The following is a 19,934-nucleotide window of genomic DNA, read 5'->3' as shown; positions in this document are numbered from 1 at the left end:
TTTCCACTTGAATACACAAATGCTGGAAGACCCAAAGCTAGATGGAGAGCATCATTCTATTGCACTCAAGCCTGTGTTGGGCTTGATTCACTATTCCATTACAAGAGGAACTGTAGCATAACTTTTTGGTAATAACATGATGAGCTACAGAGTCAGGACCTGTATCAGTTTTAATACTGCTTGCAAAGAGTAGGAATATTTGATTTTTATTATTTTTCCCCATCAATCTTTTTTTTTTTTTCTCTCAACAGGATCCACTTTGTGTAGCTATGAACTACAGCCATCAGAATACACTACAGACCCAAGGGCCGCTAAGTTATGTCCTAAATATCCTGTTCCTGAGAGGTAATATTAACATCTTGTCTGATTGGGGGTGGAGGGAGCAGAATTTTTTTTGGTGACAGTTCTTTATAAAATATACAGCACAAATTTATTCTGTCTTACAGGTGGGTGTTTTAGTGTATCATTATATATGCATTTTTTAAAAAAATAGTGAAAGCAGCTCTTAAAGAAAAACCTAAACTATCCATACATGTGTTACTGAGAGTATTGAGCTGGTACCCTCAAGTTCTCTTCTATCTCACGTAACTGACATTGTTTGGAGTATCAGCCTTTCACCCCGTGTCCAGCTGCCTGTTGGTAGTGCAGTCCAGAAACAATTATGGAGCACTTTGACTCTTTGGGAGGAGAAGGGGTATATTGAGACACAGCTCTCCTGCAGTGTTCACTTCTTGTACCTTACCTCAGCCAGTGAGATTTGGCAAATTGCTTTTTATTCTTTCAGTCTCAAAAACGCTAACATGAGGATGGTCAAGTACCAAAAAGAGGACTGTATTTTATAAACAGATCAATCTGAGTTTTATTCTTTAAAATGTTATATTAGACTGCATTTTGTAAGGTAGGATAGAAAAGCTCGTACCTCCAGAAATTCTACTAGCTCTGCTGCCTTGAACTGTGGAGATTAGCATTGTTGAGAAAGTAGTCTGTTTACTGTTATGCCCACTCTTTTGTCAGTAATTTCACTAACTCAAGGAGAGTGAAGTGTTTTCTCAAAGTTTACCTTCTCAGACATATTCAGTAGTGCATTACAACTGCAGAGTCTTTTCCTATGCACAGTTTTCTGTTATGCTTTTATTAAATGTTATAATTGTGTCAGTTCTAAACCCCTTGATTTTAAGTCTTTCTAGTCTGCATGGTAGTCAACAATTTTTTATATTGTAATGGCAATAATTAGCAGCTGGAATATTAAGGGGTTTTTTTGTTTTATTTTGTTTTTTTCATACAGCAGATTAATATTCCATGCAGCTAATCAGCCGTTATAGCTGTAACACAAAAACAAATGTAAACTTCAGTGCCAGATTGCATACTGAAAAGGCTTGTCGGTCTTAATTTTTATCTGAATTATATTGACTTTTCTTACTCTCTGTTCCCATGTTATTCAGTCTGAATGAATATAGCTTAATAAGAAAATAGAAGGATAGAACAGTGTGTTAGAGTTCCAATGACACTATGTAAATTCCTTAGAAATATTATCTCTAGAGTTATCTCTGAAAAGCTATTGTGTGAGTTGAGTACTTCCCCTTTCTTATTTGGTATGAATAAAATGTACAATATGTTTAAATATTTTTGAAATTGAAAAGTCTGAACTTAGTGCCTTAAGGCAAAAAAAGGCCAATATTGCATCTGTAAACGACTCTAGTTTTCAGATTTTTATAGTTAAATTATGTGAGTAAATTAGTGTAATTTGGAGGGAAACAGAATCCTGTGGAGATGAACAAACTAAAACCCAACGCCCTGTAGGGTGAGGCATTCAGGGAGAACTTAGTGAACACTCCTGTTCTTGGACTTGATCTGTCAGAGGTATGAACCATCATCTGATTCCTGTTAGGTCCATTGGGTGGAGGTAGCCTGTGCTGTGAGGACCGTCCCCTGATGTTTTCTGTTCTACTGCCAAGCTTCTTCATGCCCTTTAGTTGAGGCTCCACCTCTCAATGGATTCTGATCCTCCAGCTTCAAGGCATCATGTCCAGCTTGGCACAGCAGTGCAATCAGCAATATGTGTTTCTTCCAGAAACCATGCCTGGTGTATCTCAGTCTCAGTAGTGTGTAACGTCACTGTTTAGAGGACGCCAGAGGAAAATGTATCCAGCTTTTTTCTGCGGCATTTATCTAACAACCAACTTTCCCAAGAGCACAGCTGTAAAGAGCAGCTAGCAATGACATTCCAGCCAGGCTTCCCTCACACAGGGTGATATATATGCCTAGGCTTTGCAGTGAGAGAAAAAGCTCTCCTCTGTAATCTAGTACTTGAACAATCAGATAGATCTCTTAACTTTATTTGAATATTGCTTTAAAAGTAGAAGTTTTAACACCAGCATCTGCTGACTTGAACTTTACTCACTCTTGTTCTGATTAAGCATCGTGTTGTTATTCCCAGAAACTTGTAATTCTATTTCAGTATGTAATGTACCAAGTTACAAACAAGAAACCGTATAAAATAGCATAGGTCACAGAGAACAGATCTATTATTGTTTTTGTTATTAAAAAAGACGCTTACCTCACCTACTTATTCAGTCAAAACCACCGAAACAGCAGCAGATCTCAAAAGATGGATTCTCTGGAGTCCCATTTACTCATGAAAGTTTGTAGGATCCACTGTAATGTAGTAATTTCTTCATTAGTTACAGAAGTGTTAGAAATTGAATATAGCACATGAAAATATGTAACTTAAGATTTATAGTGATACTGCTATAGCTTAAAGGACATTAGATGGTACACAAAAACCGTGGTTTCCTTTCTTGGGATGTATTTTGGAACAGTATTTTAATCTTCTTAGTTTCCCTTTTCAAAATGGTAGATGAGAGAAAGACAATCCTTTGCCCGCTCCCAGCTCAAAATTTGAGTGATGTTGCTGATATTGACTACTTCTAAATGCTCTAGGCTTTCTGCAAAGTGAAGCAGTTAACAACTAAATAAACCTCTCAGATTTCAGTTTTTTCTGCTACTGCGGCATATAATGAGCTGCAGTATGCTACATATTTCAAAATAGGCTATGTTATAAGAGGCGAAGAGGGTATATGGGCTGCCTTTTAAATAGGGCAGCCATCATTATGGGTTTAATTTGTTTTCTAACAACTGTGACTAATTCACAATTACTTTGCTGTGCTTAACCGCTGTCTTCATCGCTACCCAGAAGTAGACAATCAGTATGAGCATCTCCAAATGCATTTACCCAGTCAGCACAGAAAGTTTAAAACCGTATGATTTGCAATTGTCAGTCACTTCAAGCAAAGTCGTAGGATCTACTAATTACCTAGGTATGGCAGGTGATCATAATTTCTCCTGAATAATTACACACTAATGATTTTCAGCATGTTGTCTATTTTTTCCCCAAAAACAAAGCATAGAAGGGATGTGCCTAAGGCAGCTGGTTTACTCACTACGTACTTAAAACGACGGTTAGGATTTTGAAAAGGCATGGGCTTAACAAGTTAGTTATTGAGTGCAGAAAATTACTGGTTTATAGGTCATTGCTGAAGTGAGCAAACTGCAATAGATTATGTGCATTGCTGCTGCAGTCCACTGAAATCTTTTAAGTAAGGAAGATTGGGCCAGGTGAAGCAAGTATAGAGGTAAGGAGAAAAGACTGCCTTAATACAGAAGACTTTTCTTGCATTGGATGTGCTTACAGGAAGGAACATGTGTCTGAAGTGTAACTGGGAAGATTGATCAAGAGATCTAATGGGCCTCTTCAAGGTCTGACATAGTTTATGAGCAAGAAAGTCAGCTGCTTAATGGGAAGAGTTTGGAAAACAAACTTAGCAGCTTTTCAACTGAAATTTTTGCTGTCTTGTGTCTCCTCTGATGGACTTGATAGCAGGTTCTGCTGGGCGTTCTGTAAAGTTTAATGCATAGCGTCACCGTTCAGAAATAATGAAACAATAGAGGTGTCTTTGGATGTTTTGCAAAGTGCATGATAAAATCATGCAAGTGCGTAATTTTAACACAGTTAATGAAAGAAACACTGTGATTATGATCTTCAATACAAGAGCGAGTTTAGGATGGGGACGGACTGAGAATAAGTACATTGGTTTTGCCTGGCAGCAGTTTTAAGTGCTGATGTCCTTTAGCATAAAACGTATGTTTTCAGGAAAGGTATTGTGACTCTGGAATTTCTTTTGCTGCAAATACAGGCTAGAATTCTAAGACAAGTGAAAGGCATTGTTTCAGCTGCTGGTTCACCACCTGACACTGGAATGGGAGATGTTGAAGTGGGAACAGAAATGTGTATTTTCTGAGCCTTGCCTTATAAGGGTGGGAGGGTGATAATTTCCTATTGGATTGTGCACTCCAGCCTCACAGGGTTACCTGTAAGAACTGCATCACTTCCCATTGTGGTCATCCTCATTCCAGCAGCACCTGTGCATTCAACACATGGTTTCTGGTTATGATGTTATGAGGGTGGAATGGTTACATCTATTCACCTTTCATTTGTGTGTTGATGTGGCATTTATATTAAGTAGGAGTAATTTTTTTTTCTGATTTTTTTTTCTTGTGTCACCAGTGCACCTATTCCATTCTTCCATCGCTGTGCTCCTGTGAACATTTCCTGCTATGCCAAGTTTGCAGAGGCCCTGATCACCTTTGTCAGTGACAGTAGTGTCTTACACAGGCTGATTAGTGGAGTTATGACCAGCAAAGAGATTATAATGGGACTTTGCTTGTTATCACTAGGTAATTGTTTTTCTCATTACTAGCTATTTCTTAGTACTGCATTAGGAGATTGTTAACACCCTCTAACCATAATATGAGCTAAAAGCATGTGTGATAGCGATGAGCCCTTAGAAAATGATTCAGAATGCTTTTTTAAAATTTTGTTTGATGGCTGGGTAATTTATTCAGAAGCAATATATATATGCGTTCCTGTTTTTCCTCCTCTTCCACTGCTTGTGAGATAGCAGATATGTGGCTATTGATTAGCCAACGTTAGTTTTGGTATACTTAACAGAGCAATCGCATTCTCCTAACTTTTGTTATAATATTCCCCTTTCCCATTTCTTACATTCATCTTCTGCCAACACAACTCTAAATAAACCCTGCCTAACAAAAAATAACAGGGTGAGAATTGCACAATAGCACACTCTTCTAGGATGTAGAAGTTTAATTTTGTTTCACTCAACATACTTGTGCAAGGACTATGAAAACTTTCAGAAGGAAAACTAGAAACTTAGGTGCCCATTTACTGTATTACGTGTTACCTCCTTCTTTACTTTCCTCCAAAATTAAAAGCTTCAGGCCTTTGAAAATCTCGGCCTTGTCTGAAGAGTTGGAAATTGTCGGCAAAATGGAGGTGCTGCATCATTTCTACAGTTGTGAGATGCCTCTGGCCTATAGAGTGACAGGTTGCACTAGACTGAAGTGCTCTTTTAGCAGAGTCTTGTGAATTAAGGTGGAATAGTACTCACCCACATAAATTACTTTCCTAATGGATCTATTTTAGTCCTGTTTAGTTCAAATTCTGAAATCTTAAAATGGGAGGCTTCAGATATTAGCCATGTATATCAGCGGTGCGTGGTTTACAAAGCGATGTTGGGAAGCTGTATCAGATAAAGAAGTCCGTTGTTTTCAGTCTGCTCTTGTAGTTACAAAAACAAAAAAAAAAAGGGAAAAAAGAAGAGAGGATGCTAGATACCATTTAAAAAAAAGTATCTTTAACTATAACTGGAAAGATAGTCCTCTATCTTGACAGCTGTAGTATTTGATAATAAAGATAGAAAGACTGTTGCAAATCTGAAAGCAAGTGGCTGATTAACAGTGCAACTGTGCGGTTAAGGCTGAAAGTTTTACATACAGTTAATTTAAAAAATATTTTTATATCTTCATAGTTAAACAGAATTTTATTTACTTTTCAACATAGTTAAGATTGTATGATTCAGAAAGCCAGGTTTCAGTGACTTTTATGTAACAGGTGTACACAAATAGGTGTATGCAAAATTATATCTGTGTGCTTACACATGTCAATCCCTCAGTCTTAGTTGGCTGATATTGTAGAGGCCTTTTTAATAGGCAGTTGCTGAATGGCAGTGGAACTGTGTGAACAAAGTTTGTTAAAGAATTAATTTTGAATGTTGAAAATAAAGTCATAACTTTTATACTTTTTACTGGCATGATATTTTGGAATACACAGGCGTCACATTATCCGCACTTGTTTAACAAGTGTGTTTAAGTACATTAAATTGTGCTCTGGTCCTCCGGAGGTGTGCTCATTTTATCAGACTTGGAGTACTGTCATGTCTTGCTGTCTGTTCTGTCATTGTCTAGATACATCTCTGTCTGTATGTACACATTATGTCTCGTATTTAATGTACCATGTAAATGTATTTATGCTCTCTTTGTTTTAATCAACAGTATCAAAGCAGAAGTTGTAGAGCTGCCTCCTTAACTGTCTGTGCAGTGAGTTTGTAAGCCTCAGAAAAGAAATCTATGTGTAAAAATTCTGATAGAAAGCAGTTAGTGCAGTGAGAGAGTTAGGAAGGCTATTTCTACTTGAAATAATTGCTCTGCTTATTTTATTTGTCTTCTTTTGCAGTGTTGTCCATGATTTTGATGGTTATAATCAGGTACATTTCAAGAGTACTTGTCTGGATTTTAACAATTCTTGTCATTCTGGGATCACTTGGTAAGTCTTACTTGTCTCTTAATTTCTTCAGGCCCCGATCTGGTATTTGTGCTCCATGTTCTTAGGCCAGCTCATTCCTGCACAGAACTTGGACCACGCGTTTCCCTTCAGCTTTCCTTTGAGTCCCTTGCAAGACGTACATAAAAAAATGCAATCAATGCCAGTCCTCTCCCAGAGGGTATGTCACTCCTTAGAGATTTGCTGCACACCCTGCTTGACTGGCAAGCTTCCCGTCAGCCTATCTCACTAAAGCCCGCAGAGGGAATACAGGATACAATACAGCACTTGCAGCAGAGCCCTAAATGGTGCCTACTTCTAACCTCCTTCCAAACACTTCAGCAAGGCAGCTAGTCTCCATGTGTCTGATAGCTTGCCCACCTGCTGGGCATAGTCCAGCATGCAGGAATCAATGGGCAGCTGTTGTTTATGCAGCCTCAGGGGACCTTAAGATGCAGATGTGTCCATAGAACCCCTCCCAACATGTTCATCAGGCCCTTCAGTCCTCTGAATAGCTCTACAAGTATATGTAAGACCTGTTCTTGAGAAGACTAAACAGTGGTGCTTTTCTAGCATTTCTGATCAAAACATTGTAGGGCGGCTGACACCCTGGAGGGTAGAGATGCCATCCAGAGGGACCTCGACAGGCTGGAGAGGTGGGCCCATGGCAACCTCAGGAAGTTCAACAAGGCCAAGAGCAAGGTCCTTCATCTGGGTCAGGGCAATCCCAGGCACCAATGTAGGCTGGGCAGTGACTGGCTGGAGAGCAGCCCTGAAGAAAAGGACTTGGGGGTGCTGGTAGATGAGAAGCTCAACATGAGCCGTCAGTGTGCACTTGCAGCCCAGAAAGCCAGTCGTGTCCTGGGCTGCATCAAGAGGTGCGTGGCCAGCAGGTCGAGGGAGGTGATTCTCCCCCTCTGCTCCACTCTCGTGAGACCCCACCTGGAGTGCTGCGACCAGTTCTGGAGCTACACTGACTAAGAAGGAAAGGACATGTCCAGAGAAGGGCCACGAGGATGATTAGGGGGCTGGAGCACCTCTCCTATGAAGACAGACTGAGAGAGTTGGGTTTGTTCAGTCTGCAGAAAAGAAGGCTCTGATGAGACCTTATTGTGGCCTTCCAGTATCTTAAGGGGCCTACAAGAAAGCTGGTGAGGAGCTTTTTAGGATGTTGGATAGTGATAGGACTAGGGGGAATGGACTGAAGAGATGGATAGTTTTAGACTGGATGTTAGGAAGAAGTTCTTCCCCATGAGGGTGGTGAGACACTGGAACAGGTTACCCGGAGAGGTGGTGGAAGTCCCATCCCTGGAATTTTTTAAGGCCAGGCTGGATGGGGCTCTGAGCAGCCTGATCTAGTGGGATTGTCCCTGCCCATGGCAGGGGGGTTGGAACTAGGTGATCTTTAAGGTCCCTTCCAACCCTGACAGTTCTATGATTCCATGAATCTATATGACTCAAAGTCCTACATGAGAGAGGTTATATATGAAATGCAACCGGTCATGTGATCTTTGGAATGGTTAAATACTGTCTTGTCCAAAATGACACAGCTTGCAGTGGTGTTCCCCAAGGGTCAGTAGTGGGTCCAGTTGTGTTCAATATCTTCCTCAGTGACCTGGATGAGGGGATGGAGTGCACCCTCAGCGAGTTCATTAATGATACGAAACTGGGAGTGGTGGCTGACACACAGTAAGGCTGTGCTGCCATCCAATGAGATCTGGACAGGCTGGAGAGCTGGGCAAAGGGGAACCTCATGAAGTTCAATAAGGACAAGTGTAGAGTCCTGCATCTGAGGAGGAATAACACCAGGCACCAGTATAGATTTGACGTTGCCCTGCTGAAGGCAGCCCCACAGAGAAAGACCTTGGAGCCCTAATGGACAGTAAGTTGTCCATGGAGCAGCCCTTGTGGCCAAGAGGGCCAATGGGTGCATTAAGAAAAGTGTATCCAGCAGGTCTAGGCAAGTTGTCTTCCCCTCTACTCTGCCCTGGTGAGACCACACCTGGAGTACTGTGTCCAGTTTTGGGCTCCCCAGTTCAAGAGAGACAGGGACCTACTGGACAGAGTCCAATGGAGAGCTACAAGGATGATTAAGAGACTTGATTGTCTCTCCTATGAAGAGAGACTGAGAGAACGGGGGGTTGTTTAATTTTGAGAAGAGAAGGCTGAGAGGGGATGTTATGAATGTGTATAAATATCTGAGGAGTGGGTGTCAGGAGGAAGGTGCCAGTCTTTTCACAGTGGTGCCCAGTAATAGGACAAGGAATAATGGGGACAAGCTAGAACACAGAAGTTTCAGCTCAACATGAGCAGAAACTTTTTCACTGCGAGGCTGACAGAGCACTGGCACAGGCTGCTCCGGGAGGTTGTGGAGTCTCCTTCTCTGGAGACTTTCAAAACCCTCCTGGACGCGTTCCTGTGTGGCTGCCCTAGGGGATCCTGCTCTGGCAGGGGGGTTGGACTAGATGATCTCTAGAGGACCCATCCAACCCTTGACATTTTATAATTCTCTGATTATGATTCTATGAATGTAGCCTTAATTTATCACACTAACTTTTAACATTTGTAGCACTGAAGTTCTCTGTTGTCGACACTCAGTAGCTAAGCCAAAATGTATGAGCAGATGACTGTAGGAACAAAAATAGAATAATCAAATTAGGAAGCACTAGCAATTTAATTCTTGCAATTTGTCACTGCAGGGGATGGAAAAAAAGTCAGCAGACTGCCTATTATTTTTCAGGATCACTTGTTTTTTTCTCCTTACTGGTCTCAGGATCTGTGTCCACAGAAAAGGAAAAAATAGATCTCTTTTTTTTTCATTTCTATTCTCTTTAGAAGCTGAGCAACTATGTAGAGTGAAAGAGCTGAATGTCTTGTCTTAGTGCCATCTGTTATTATATTTTTTAAAATCACATTAATTACACAGACTGAATAACAGCATGTCATACATGAGACATACTGCTTATTCTGTATTCACTGTTTGTTTAGGAGATGCCAAAAGAACATCTACCATTTTCGACCTGAACAGAGTACTTTCAGCAAAAACTTGTGATCTCTAGATGCAGCTGATTTAGAAATAACAACAGAATAGAGAAGGATACTCAAAGGAGAAAATAAATATACCAGAGGGGAAACGTTATTTCCCAGAGGAGCTAGAGTCCTGTTTTTAAGAAAAATTCTACATTGAAAAATTAGCTAGAATAGGAGAATAATATTCTGGCCATAAAGCTACGATTACTTAATAGGGGTTAGAAGAAAGTACCTCATGTTATATTGGCCTCCTGCGCCTTTTGCTGATGTTTTTTCCAGTGCCCCAAAAGATACTATGCATTGATAACCTGAGGTGCTGTTTTGCAGCATGAGGGCTGCTTCTTCTCTTCTTGATTAGTGTTTCCAGGAGTTGTAGACTTCTTCTGTTCCTCTTGTCGTTTTGCATCCCAATCCAAAGGTCTTAAATTCTGACTCCCTATCTTATTATACACATATATACATACAGCCTACCATAAAACTCTTTGTTCTTCTTTTTATTCCTCTGTTGCATAATGGGGCCTGTGGTCTTCATTTTTAGGGCTCCCCATGAACTAATCCTTTCATGCACTTCACCCGAAAGCGCAATCCTCCACTTGAGAAGAGGGCAGAGGAGAACTAAACATCAGTTAAGCATCAGTGCCCCTGAGTATTCTGTACTGGACTAGACTTAAAGTTTAGTTTCTTTGGTACTATGTAGTATGGCTATGTCACAATGAAGCAACATCTTTAATTTGTCTTTGTTTTTTATTATTTTATCTAAAACATAGGTGGCACAGGAGTCCTGTGGTGGCTCTATGCTAAGCAACGAGTATCTGCCAGTGCTGTTGAGACTCAAATAGCCAAAGACAATCTTCAGGCTCTCCTGATCTATGCCATTTCAGCTACAGTCTTCACGGTATGCTTTACTTTATTTTCCTGTTCTGTTTTCTTCGTGGTCTCGCTTTTTTTTAAGTCTGATAAAAGGTTTATATTGCACACATTTTTGAAGAGTTTATTTCTACTGCAAGTTCTGTTGCAGTGATTTTTTTTTTAACTTTGTTTGTTTGCTAATACTTGGGTTTGAGTCAAGAAAGGGTTCCTAACCCTGCAGCTACTCTTCTCTATTGTAAAATGTCCACCTTCTTGCAAGAATATGTACAATATTGGACTCTCAAGCCAGTTTCTTCCAAAATTTTTCTTAGGTTCCTGGTTCAGAGGTAGTTAGTAATTTCAGTTTATTTGAAAGTACTTAGACTATTCCTACTTCTGAAATCAGTTGTTCCCAAACTTTTTTCAGTGGCAGAAGGATCACTGTGATCTGAAATAACCACACTGGTTACTGAACTAATTTATTTTCTTTAGGCCTTGCTGTTCATTTTGGAATCACTGGCTTGACTACTAAAAATTGACAAATGTTTGACTCACGTGATGAGACCACCACACCATGCTCAAATATAAATGTTAGATTTTATTCTTTGTTAAAGCTTGCTGATGTCACTGGTTTGTAAAACATAATTAGGAATAGAATCCGGTCTAGTCTTATCAGCTTGAGGCTGATGATAATTCCAAATACATAATTATGATATTTGAATTCCACAAAAGTATAATTTGGAAAATAATTTAAAACTAGAAGCAGCTGATAGAGGTTTTACATTTTGATCTTACACTCTTAAAAACAGAGTGTTAAATTGCTGTGTTTGAATATCCTAGCAGTACAAAATGATAGCTTGCTTATTTTTCAGTTCTTTAAAATGTGATTGGGAAAATTCTTCCTCTAGGTCATCTTGTTCTTGATAATGTTAATTATGCGCAAGCGAGTAGCCCTCACCATTGCCCTGTTCCATGTGGCCGGCAAGGTCTTCATTCACCTGCCACTGCTAGTCTTCCAGCCATTTTGGACATTCTTTGTGCTTATCATCTTCTGGACATACTGGATCACAGTCCTGCTTTTCCTTGGTACTACAGGTAAGGGATACCAGGCTTATTTTTAATAAATTCCACTTCATTTATGTATGGTTTCCAGCAGAGCTGAGTAAAAAGCATGTGGCAACCTCCAGAAAAACACACCCACATATTGTGCTTCTATTCTTGTCTGCTTCAGTAGCTTCAAAACACTTGTGTCAAGGAAGTTCTTGTGAGTTCAGGTCTGCGTTCTCAGTACATTACTTTGTGCCTTAGGCCATCTTTTTGATTTCATGCAAGTTGTCACATTGCAAACCACAAGATTCCATTAATAAGACTGCTATAACAGTGTTTTAAATAATTCCTTCTAATTTTACACAAGTAGGTTTGAAATAGCCTAATCTTGCTGATAATCTCATCAGGTATTGTACTGTGAGCGAGTGCTCACACAGATGAAGACATAATAATGAATGGGCTGTTGCATGCGATTACTCTCTCCCAAAACGTAAATAGACTGAAAATAGTTTTCAGTTGTTGATAATGTAGGTGTCTAGTATTATTCCAGCGTTTTCTAGGATTATTAGGGAGATTATTTCTGCTGTTGATACACTGTATTCTGAGAGCAGCCAACATACTCTAAATTTCTGTCTGCTGTGGAGAGCATAGAAGATGAGACCTTCTAGAACTAGTCAGTCCTTTAGGTCCAAATGTTAGTTACTTCAGCAGAGAAACCTAGCACCTGAGTTTTAAAACGGGAGATGTCTGTATAATTTTGTAGTAAGTTGTGGGCAATAGAGACCATCATTCGTTGTTAAAACCTTAGAATTTTGAAATTTTTTGTTTACTACTGATCCAAAAGTAGCAGTGTTCCAAGTCACAAAGCTATTTCGGGATAATCCAAGATAAGTATTTTTTATTTCATAGCCTGAATTCTTATGGAGGGATGTAGGTAATAGAATACACATGTTCTTATTCTTATTGCTGTTGAAATTTTTGGTTTTCAGTGCATGCTGTGCTATGTGTAGAAAACGTTCACTCTTGAAAGTGATCTGAGTCTCAATTCTGTACTTCACTCTGTGAGTTAAAGACCACTTGCACCAGGGACTCAATTTGTAGCAGAATTTACATTGATACTATATTTTACTGACAGAACTATTTGATTTGCCTTGATTCTGTGAAGACTAATTTATGCTTTTAGCTTTATACACTCTCAGTATAAATTAAACAAAATCTTCACTGGTATCAGTTAAACGAAATCTTTGTACAAATAAGGCAAGATCTTTTCAGTCCAAACCAGAAGAACTGAAAAAACGTATGTTAGCTGTGTATGTTATGTAACTTATTAGCTTATTGACTAAACCCAAAATTATTTCAATAGTTCAGTTCGTTAATGAGAAAATACTTTTTTTTTTATATAAGCATAAAAGTGTAGCTGAGAAGGTGCTACCAATGCTAAGTCAAAAAATTGTATTTGTAGTAAGCATTTTATACACGTGATGTAACTTTCAGTATTTTTCTGAATTTCACCAGCTGTTCACATAACTGTTTTATAAGATGAAACATCTCAGTGTGAGGTAACACATTGAAATAGAGCTTATCCTAGGAGGATTCTGGCATGTGCTGTCAGTCTCAATACATGGTAACACTATGCAGATTAGACAAAGAGTCAGTGGGTCTCTGAATGTGTGAAATACTATATTTAGAATCTCCAGAGCTGCTCTTTATATCTGTAAATACCTTTAAAGTTACAAATATTGTTGAAATACATGCACAAAGGCTGACCATAAGGAAAACAAAAATTATTGTTAATGTTGACATGTAAGGAGCTACGAAGTTCAATGTTGATTCTCACTATATGAATAATATCAACAAAGCAGTATGCTGAAATTAAGGACTGAAGCAGGCTTCTATTATCTTTAATTATAAGAATGTTTGCTTCTTGGTGGTTAGTTTTGAAAATTTTCAACATGTGCCTAAAAATTAAAAGAGGTGTTGTGGGATTTGTGAGTATAGTCAGAATATTTTTTAATGTATTTTTGTGAATGATGTTATACTGATTGTCTCAAAAGCTGTATCTTAGGAGCAATATTCTTAAACATGACATTTAGAGCTGTTAGTAGAAGCTGGAGGGATTTTGCCGTAGGTGGTTATGAACAACTAATACTATATGCTTCCTTCTTTCCGAGTTGGTGTAAGGACCATTTCCTTTTTTTAACCTCATTTATTTCTAGGTACTCCTGTCCCAAACGAAGAAGGATTTGTTGAATTTCGGATGGTAGGTCCTTTGAAATACATGTGGTGGTACCATGTAGTGGGCCTCATCTGGATCAGCGAGTTTATCCTAGCCTGTCAGCAGATGACTGTAGCAGGGGCTGTTGTGACATACTATTTTACAAGGTAAGGATAACTTAGCTTTTCTATGAATAACCTCAAAATGGAATTAACAGAAATAATGAGGGACAGAGGTTTTCGGGAGAACACTTGCTTCCATCCTGGAAGCTGGAGAACAGTTGAATTGTATTGACTCTTTAAATTGTGTCAAGTCCTAAAATAATCTGCTTTGCTGCTTATAGATGGCATTATTGATATTTAGAACTTGAAATCGTGTTTGCCTTGTAACCTGTGCACATTGTACAGACCTAGATGGTTGTTTACAAAGCAGGATGCACTTAGAAGGTCAACTGTGATGCTCATAATTAATACTGATAAGATCAGTAGGGATTAAAAAATTATTGAAAGCAATTTATTATTATTTTAATTACAAAACAGTGCCCTTTAAATTATTTACAGAGCTTCGTTAGTCTTAATTACACAAGATTACTCAAGATCTTACTAGATTCATTGTTTACACATAGATTCTGACAAACAAAAAGTGATTAAAACTCCATATTTCATTGCTATATTTTTGTATTAAATTGTGATCAGGGGATACTTTACATTCACTGTTCTGTGTGTATCTGCTAGCTGTTCAAGAAGGCAATACTAGTTATTAAGCTGGTTTTACCAGCCTTCAGGCACAAGAATTTTGCTTCACAGTGGTAAGAAACTGGCTTCAGAGTCATAAACTTAGCCTTGGGGTTTTATCTCTAGTATTTGCAAACTTCTGAAAGAGAGATTTACCTTAAATAAGAGAAAAATAAAGTTCTCATTTTAGCCATTTAGGACCCAGATTTTTCAGAGGAAAAGCAATATCAGATGGTTTGTTGGTATTTCATGAGAATAAATGGTGCTTAAGTGATCTGAAGTATTAAATTTTGGTATGCAGAGCAGAACTACGGGAATAGTTTTGGTTAAAAAAAGAAGCAAGTACACTAATACCTGGTTTACAGAAATATAGTTTAATGAAGCTTTCCCACATTTCAACCTAGATTTAGTAATTCATGATACATATCTTAAACAAAAACAAACACAAACAAACAAACAAACAAAAACAAACCACCACATCATTGTTCAGGAACTAGGTGAATAATTTTATTTCAAATGTTCTCAGTCTTTCCAAACAATATAAATACAGTTCCTCTGGATAAAGATCAAAATGAGTAGTGGATGTTGACAAGATATTTAGCAATGTTGCTAAAGGAAACCCAAGATATTAGAGTGATGGTATCCCCAAGAAAAAAAACCATTGCTACCCTAAATACACATATAGTTCAGCTAGTGGTTTTTGGTATGTATTTTTGCCTTTTCATATGAAGGATATTGTATGTAAAAATTTCTAGTGATAAGCAGCAACCACACTATTCTACCCATTCGCATTTAGGAGTCTGATTTTTATTTTAAAATATTAGGTTTAAAATAATGCATGCAGGTATTTTTCAAGTGCATGATTCAAATCACAAATGTTTAAATTGGTTTGTCTTTTTAACTGAGACTGTTATCTGAATTACACTTGACTCCTTATCTATCCTTGTCTTTAAAACAATATAAAAGGCAATGAATTAATTTACTGTGCTGACAGAAATTCTGTATTTTATTAATGATGAAGTTCTCCAGTATACCAATGAAATATATCTATGAAGTTATTACAAGGGATGTAATCTTGTGAATAATTAAATTAGATTGAGTGATGAACTGTGAAAATACAGAGAAGAGAGGATAACTTTGCATTGAAATAAGTTGCTTAGCAATGTGTAAGCTACATCTCTAGGTATTTTCTATTACCTGAGAGTGTGGTCAGTGAAGCAGAGTCTAGTCAGAGACCTGTGTCTAGGGGAGTCTTTCAGGGGTCAGTGCTGGCACCAGTGCTGTTCCATATATTCATCAGTGACCTGGACGAGGGATTAGAGAGCACTGTCAGCAGGTTTGCTGATGACACAAAACTGGGAGGAGTGGTTGACACACCAGCAGGCTGTGCTGCCATTCAAAGAGATCTAGACAGACTGGAGGGCTGGATGGGGAGAAATCTTACAAAATTCATCAAGGGCAAGTGTAGAGTTTTGCACCTGGGAAAGAATAACCCCACGTGCCAGTATAGGTTGGGGACTGACCTGCTGGAGAGCAGCACAGGGGAAAGGGACCTGGGGGTTCTAGTGGACAGCAGGATGGCCATGAGCCAGCAATGTGCCCTCGTGGCCAACAAGGCCAATGGCATCCTGGGGTGTGTTAGAAGGGGAGTAGCTAGTAGGTTGAATAAGGTCCTCCTGCCCCTCTGCTCTGCCCTGGTGAGGCCACATCTGGAATATTGTGTCCAGTTCTGGGCCCCTCAGCTCAAGAGAGACAGGGAACTGCTGGAGAGAGTCCAGCTCAGAGCCACAGAGATGATGAAGGGAGTGGAACATCTCCCTGATGAGGAAAGGCTGAAGGAGCTGGGTCTCTTTAGCTTGGAGAAGAGGAGGCTGAGGGGTGACCTCATAAATATTTATAAATATGTAAAGGGAGAGTGTCAGGAGGACGGAGCCAGGCTCTTCTCAGTGATATCCAATGACAGGACAAGGGGCAACGGATACAAGCTGGATCACAGGAGGAAACATTACTAAAAACTTTTTCACTGTGAGGGTGACAGAGCACTGGCACAGGCTGCCCAGAGAGTTTGTGGAGTCTCCTTCTCTGGAGACATTCAAAACCCGCCTGGACCCATGTACCCTACTCTAGGTTATGCTGCTTTGTCAGAGGGCTTGGACTAGATGATCTTTTGAGGTCCCTTCCTTAACATTCCGTGATTCTGTGATTCTCTGAATGATTTTTCTTTTAACTCTACCCTATCATTCCATAACAACAATTTTATTTTAAGTTAGTAAATGCCAGTTTCTCCCTACTGCTATCCTTTTATTTTGTTTTGCGTTTTAAGTACAACTCTAATCTGACGAGTGACTTAGTAAGAAAGGAAAGGACATCAATCGGAATTTCTCCATTACATTGCTTATTAGCAGATTTCCACAGCAAATGAGATGAAATTATCCTTGAAAAAATGTTTTATGTTTGTTCAACTCTTCATTCACCTTAGTCAGATGGTTTGCTTTCAACTCAGGCAATAACAGACCTTGAGGTGTTCTCCATTACAGACTCTGCCTTCAGTTATATCTACCTCAAAAGAAGGAAGTGATTGGGTTGCCTGGGTTTAAGGCTCAGACCATTTATGTGATTGTGCCCAAAGGGGAAGAGAATTTAGCTTTCTCCACCTGAGTTTTGAAATTAATTAGAAGAAAATACAGGATATACTGATCTTAATCATTAACATCTTGGGATTAAGTTATGCAGATGCTACTTTCATGGAATGACAACTCTTAATTTTTTATGTTTTTTGACTGAAACTCACATGAATGTAGCTTTCTCCAAAGCTAGGGCGATACTTTATATTTGGAATGTTAGCACTTGTTCCTTTAGTATGCTTATTCTGTTCATATCTGTAATAAAGGGGAAGAGCCAGTCTTTAAATGTTGAATAGAGCTGTTCTTTGAGAGAGAAATAAAAGTGACTTCATTGGTAGAGAACATAATAAAAGACTTTAAAAGGGAGTTGCTTCAAAACTGTGAAAGTAAATATTCATCTGATAGATTAAAGATACACTAGCTATGTTGCAATAAAATAGTTTGCTTTAAGGCTTATTACTTGGTTCCTTGAGGATATAATAGCTAAATCAGAAATGCAGAACATCTGAAAAAAACAATTTACCTAGTAAATAAAAATAGTAGTATCCCATACAAAGTCTCCACAAACACCTCCAACGGAACAGCAGGGGAAGGCAAGTTTATCAGTCCAGCTGAAAGAGAGTTAACATTGTTTCTCTCTTCTTTAAATGTTTTGAATTGCACACCATCAAATGTGGTTTTTCAGAAACTGGTGGTTGGTGATAGCGGTAATGCAGCCAACTGCTAGTAAGAGTACCCTGAAGACATTCCCATTGCTGCATCAGGGCCAAAACTGTGATTTGCACAGGCTGTCAGTGTAAGCAGTATATCCTGAAACCTAGTATAATACGTTCCTTTACATGTTATTTTATTGAAAATTTCTAGCACTTCTAGATTATATTACATACATACTGATCATTCTGCTCTATTATTTTTCTTTTTTCAACAGGGAGAAAAGGAATCTGCCATTTACTCCTATTCTGGCATCTATTAATCGCCTTGTTTGTTACCACCTAGGAACAGTAGCAAAAGGGTCTTTCATCATCACACTAGTGAAGATACCACGAATGATTCTTATGTATATTCATACACAACTCAAAGGAAAAGTAAGAGATTCCGTTTTCTTCCATTTTCTTCCTGGCACACAAGGCCTGACATTTTTACAGCTAATTTAATTTAACCTGTATGGGAGACTTTTAGAATATTTGGTCTTTAAAGGACTGTAGGACTGAGAGGGACTGCTTAAGTTGAGAATAAGTTACAGAATCACAAGCAGGTATTTTTTCCTTAAGCTTTGTTGGTTTTACACCTTACCGTTCTTTGTTTTCCCACATTCTCTGCTTTCTTAGGAAAATGCTTGTGCTCGCTGTATGCTTAAAGCCTGCATCTGCTGCCTTTGGTGTCTAGAGAAGTGCCTGACCTACTTAAATCAGGTAAGATTTTGCAATATTCGGGTTTCATGTAAGTGCTGATAATATGTAGAGTCACAGAATCATAGAATGGTTTGAGATGGAAGGGACCTGTAAGGGTCACCTAGTATGACCCCCCTGCAGTGAGCAGAGACATCTTTAATTAGATCAGGTTGCTCAGAGCCCCATCAAGCCTGACCTTGAATGTCTCCAGGGACGTGGCTTTTACTACTTCTCTGGGTGGAGCAGTTTGATGCTGGCTGGAGGCCGTGTTCCCACCACAGCTGCTCTATCACTCCCCCTTCTTAGATGGACGAGGGAGAGAAAATATAACAAAAGGCTCATGGGTTGAGATGGGGGCGGAGAGATCACTTAGCAAGTACCATCATGGGCAAAACAGGCTGGATTTGGAGAAGTTAATTTATTATCAATCAAATCAAAGAGAGGAAATGAGAAATAAAATCAAACCTTAAAAAAAACCCACCTTCCCCCCACATCTCTGTTCTTTCCAGGCTTCACTTCATTCGAAGTTTCTCCACTCCTCCCTCCGAGCAGCACCAGGGCACAGGGAATAGGGGTTGTGGTCAGTTCATTAGATGTTGTCTCTGCTGCTTCTTCCTCCTCAGCAGGAGGACTCCTCACTCTTCCCTGGCTCCAGCATGGGGTCCCTCCCACAGGAGACAGTTTTTCCTGAACTTTTCCAACATGAGTCGTTTCTGTGGGATGCAGTCCCTCAGGAACAGACTGCTGCAGCATGAGTCCCCTGTAGGGTCACAAGTCCTGCCAGCAAATCTGCTCCAGTATGGGCACCTCTCTCCATGGCTCCACGGGTCCTGCCAGAAGCCTGCTCCAGTGTGGGCTTCCCACAGGATCACAGCCTCTTTCAGGTGTTCACCTGCTCTGACATGGGGTCCTCCACAGGCTGCAGGTGGACATCTACATCCCTGTCAACATCCATGGAATTCAGGGACACAGCCTGCCTCACCATGGTCTTCACCATAACTCAGGGGAATCTCTGCTCCAGCGTCTGCAGCACCTCGTCCTCCTCCTTCTTCACTGACCTTGTTGTTGGCAATCATTTCTCATATTTTCTCACTCCTCTATCTGCCTGCAATTCCACAGTAGGGTTGGTTTTTTTCCCCCATCTCTTTAATATGTTACCACAGACTTGTTACCACAACCACTGATAGTCACAACCTCGGCCAGTGGTGGGTCCGTCTTTGAATCTGGCTGGCACTGGCTCTGTCAGATCTACAGGAAACTTGTAGGAGTTTCTCACAGAAGCCATCCCTACAGCCCCTCCCCCCTCCCAAAACCTGGCCACATAGACTTCATACACTGGGCAACCTGTTCCCGTATTTCACCACACTC

General features: G+C 39.6%; 1 protein-coding gene across 1 annotated transcript; it reads left to right on the top strand.

Annotated features, from left to right (window-relative positions):
* Positions 1–251: 251 nt before the first annotated feature.
* On the top strand, positions 252–18,587 carry SLC44A1 (solute carrier family 44 (choline transporter), member 1; the record flags this gene model as incomplete). The annotated part of the gene is made up of 8 exons (XM_009866984.1): positions 252–345; positions 4,565–4,734; positions 6,590–6,679; positions 10,474–10,601; positions 11,464–11,650; positions 13,819–13,984; positions 18,104–18,260; positions 18,504–18,587. Coding segments are annotated over 8 exons (1,076 nt in total), but the record flags the coding sequence as incomplete, so codon positions are not given.
* Between the last annotated feature and the right edge of the window lie 1,347 nt (positions 18,588–19,934).

Source organism: Apaloderma vittatum, unplaced genomic scaffold, assembly GCF_000703405.1.
Source record: "Apaloderma vittatum isolate BGI_N311 unplaced genomic scaffold, ASM70340v1 scaffold3173, whole genome shotgun sequence".
NCBI classification, from domain to species: domain Eukaryota; kingdom Metazoa; phylum Chordata; class Aves; order Trogoniformes; family Trogonidae; genus Apaloderma; species Apaloderma vittatum.
This window is presented reverse-complemented; position numbering and strand designations above follow the sequence as displayed.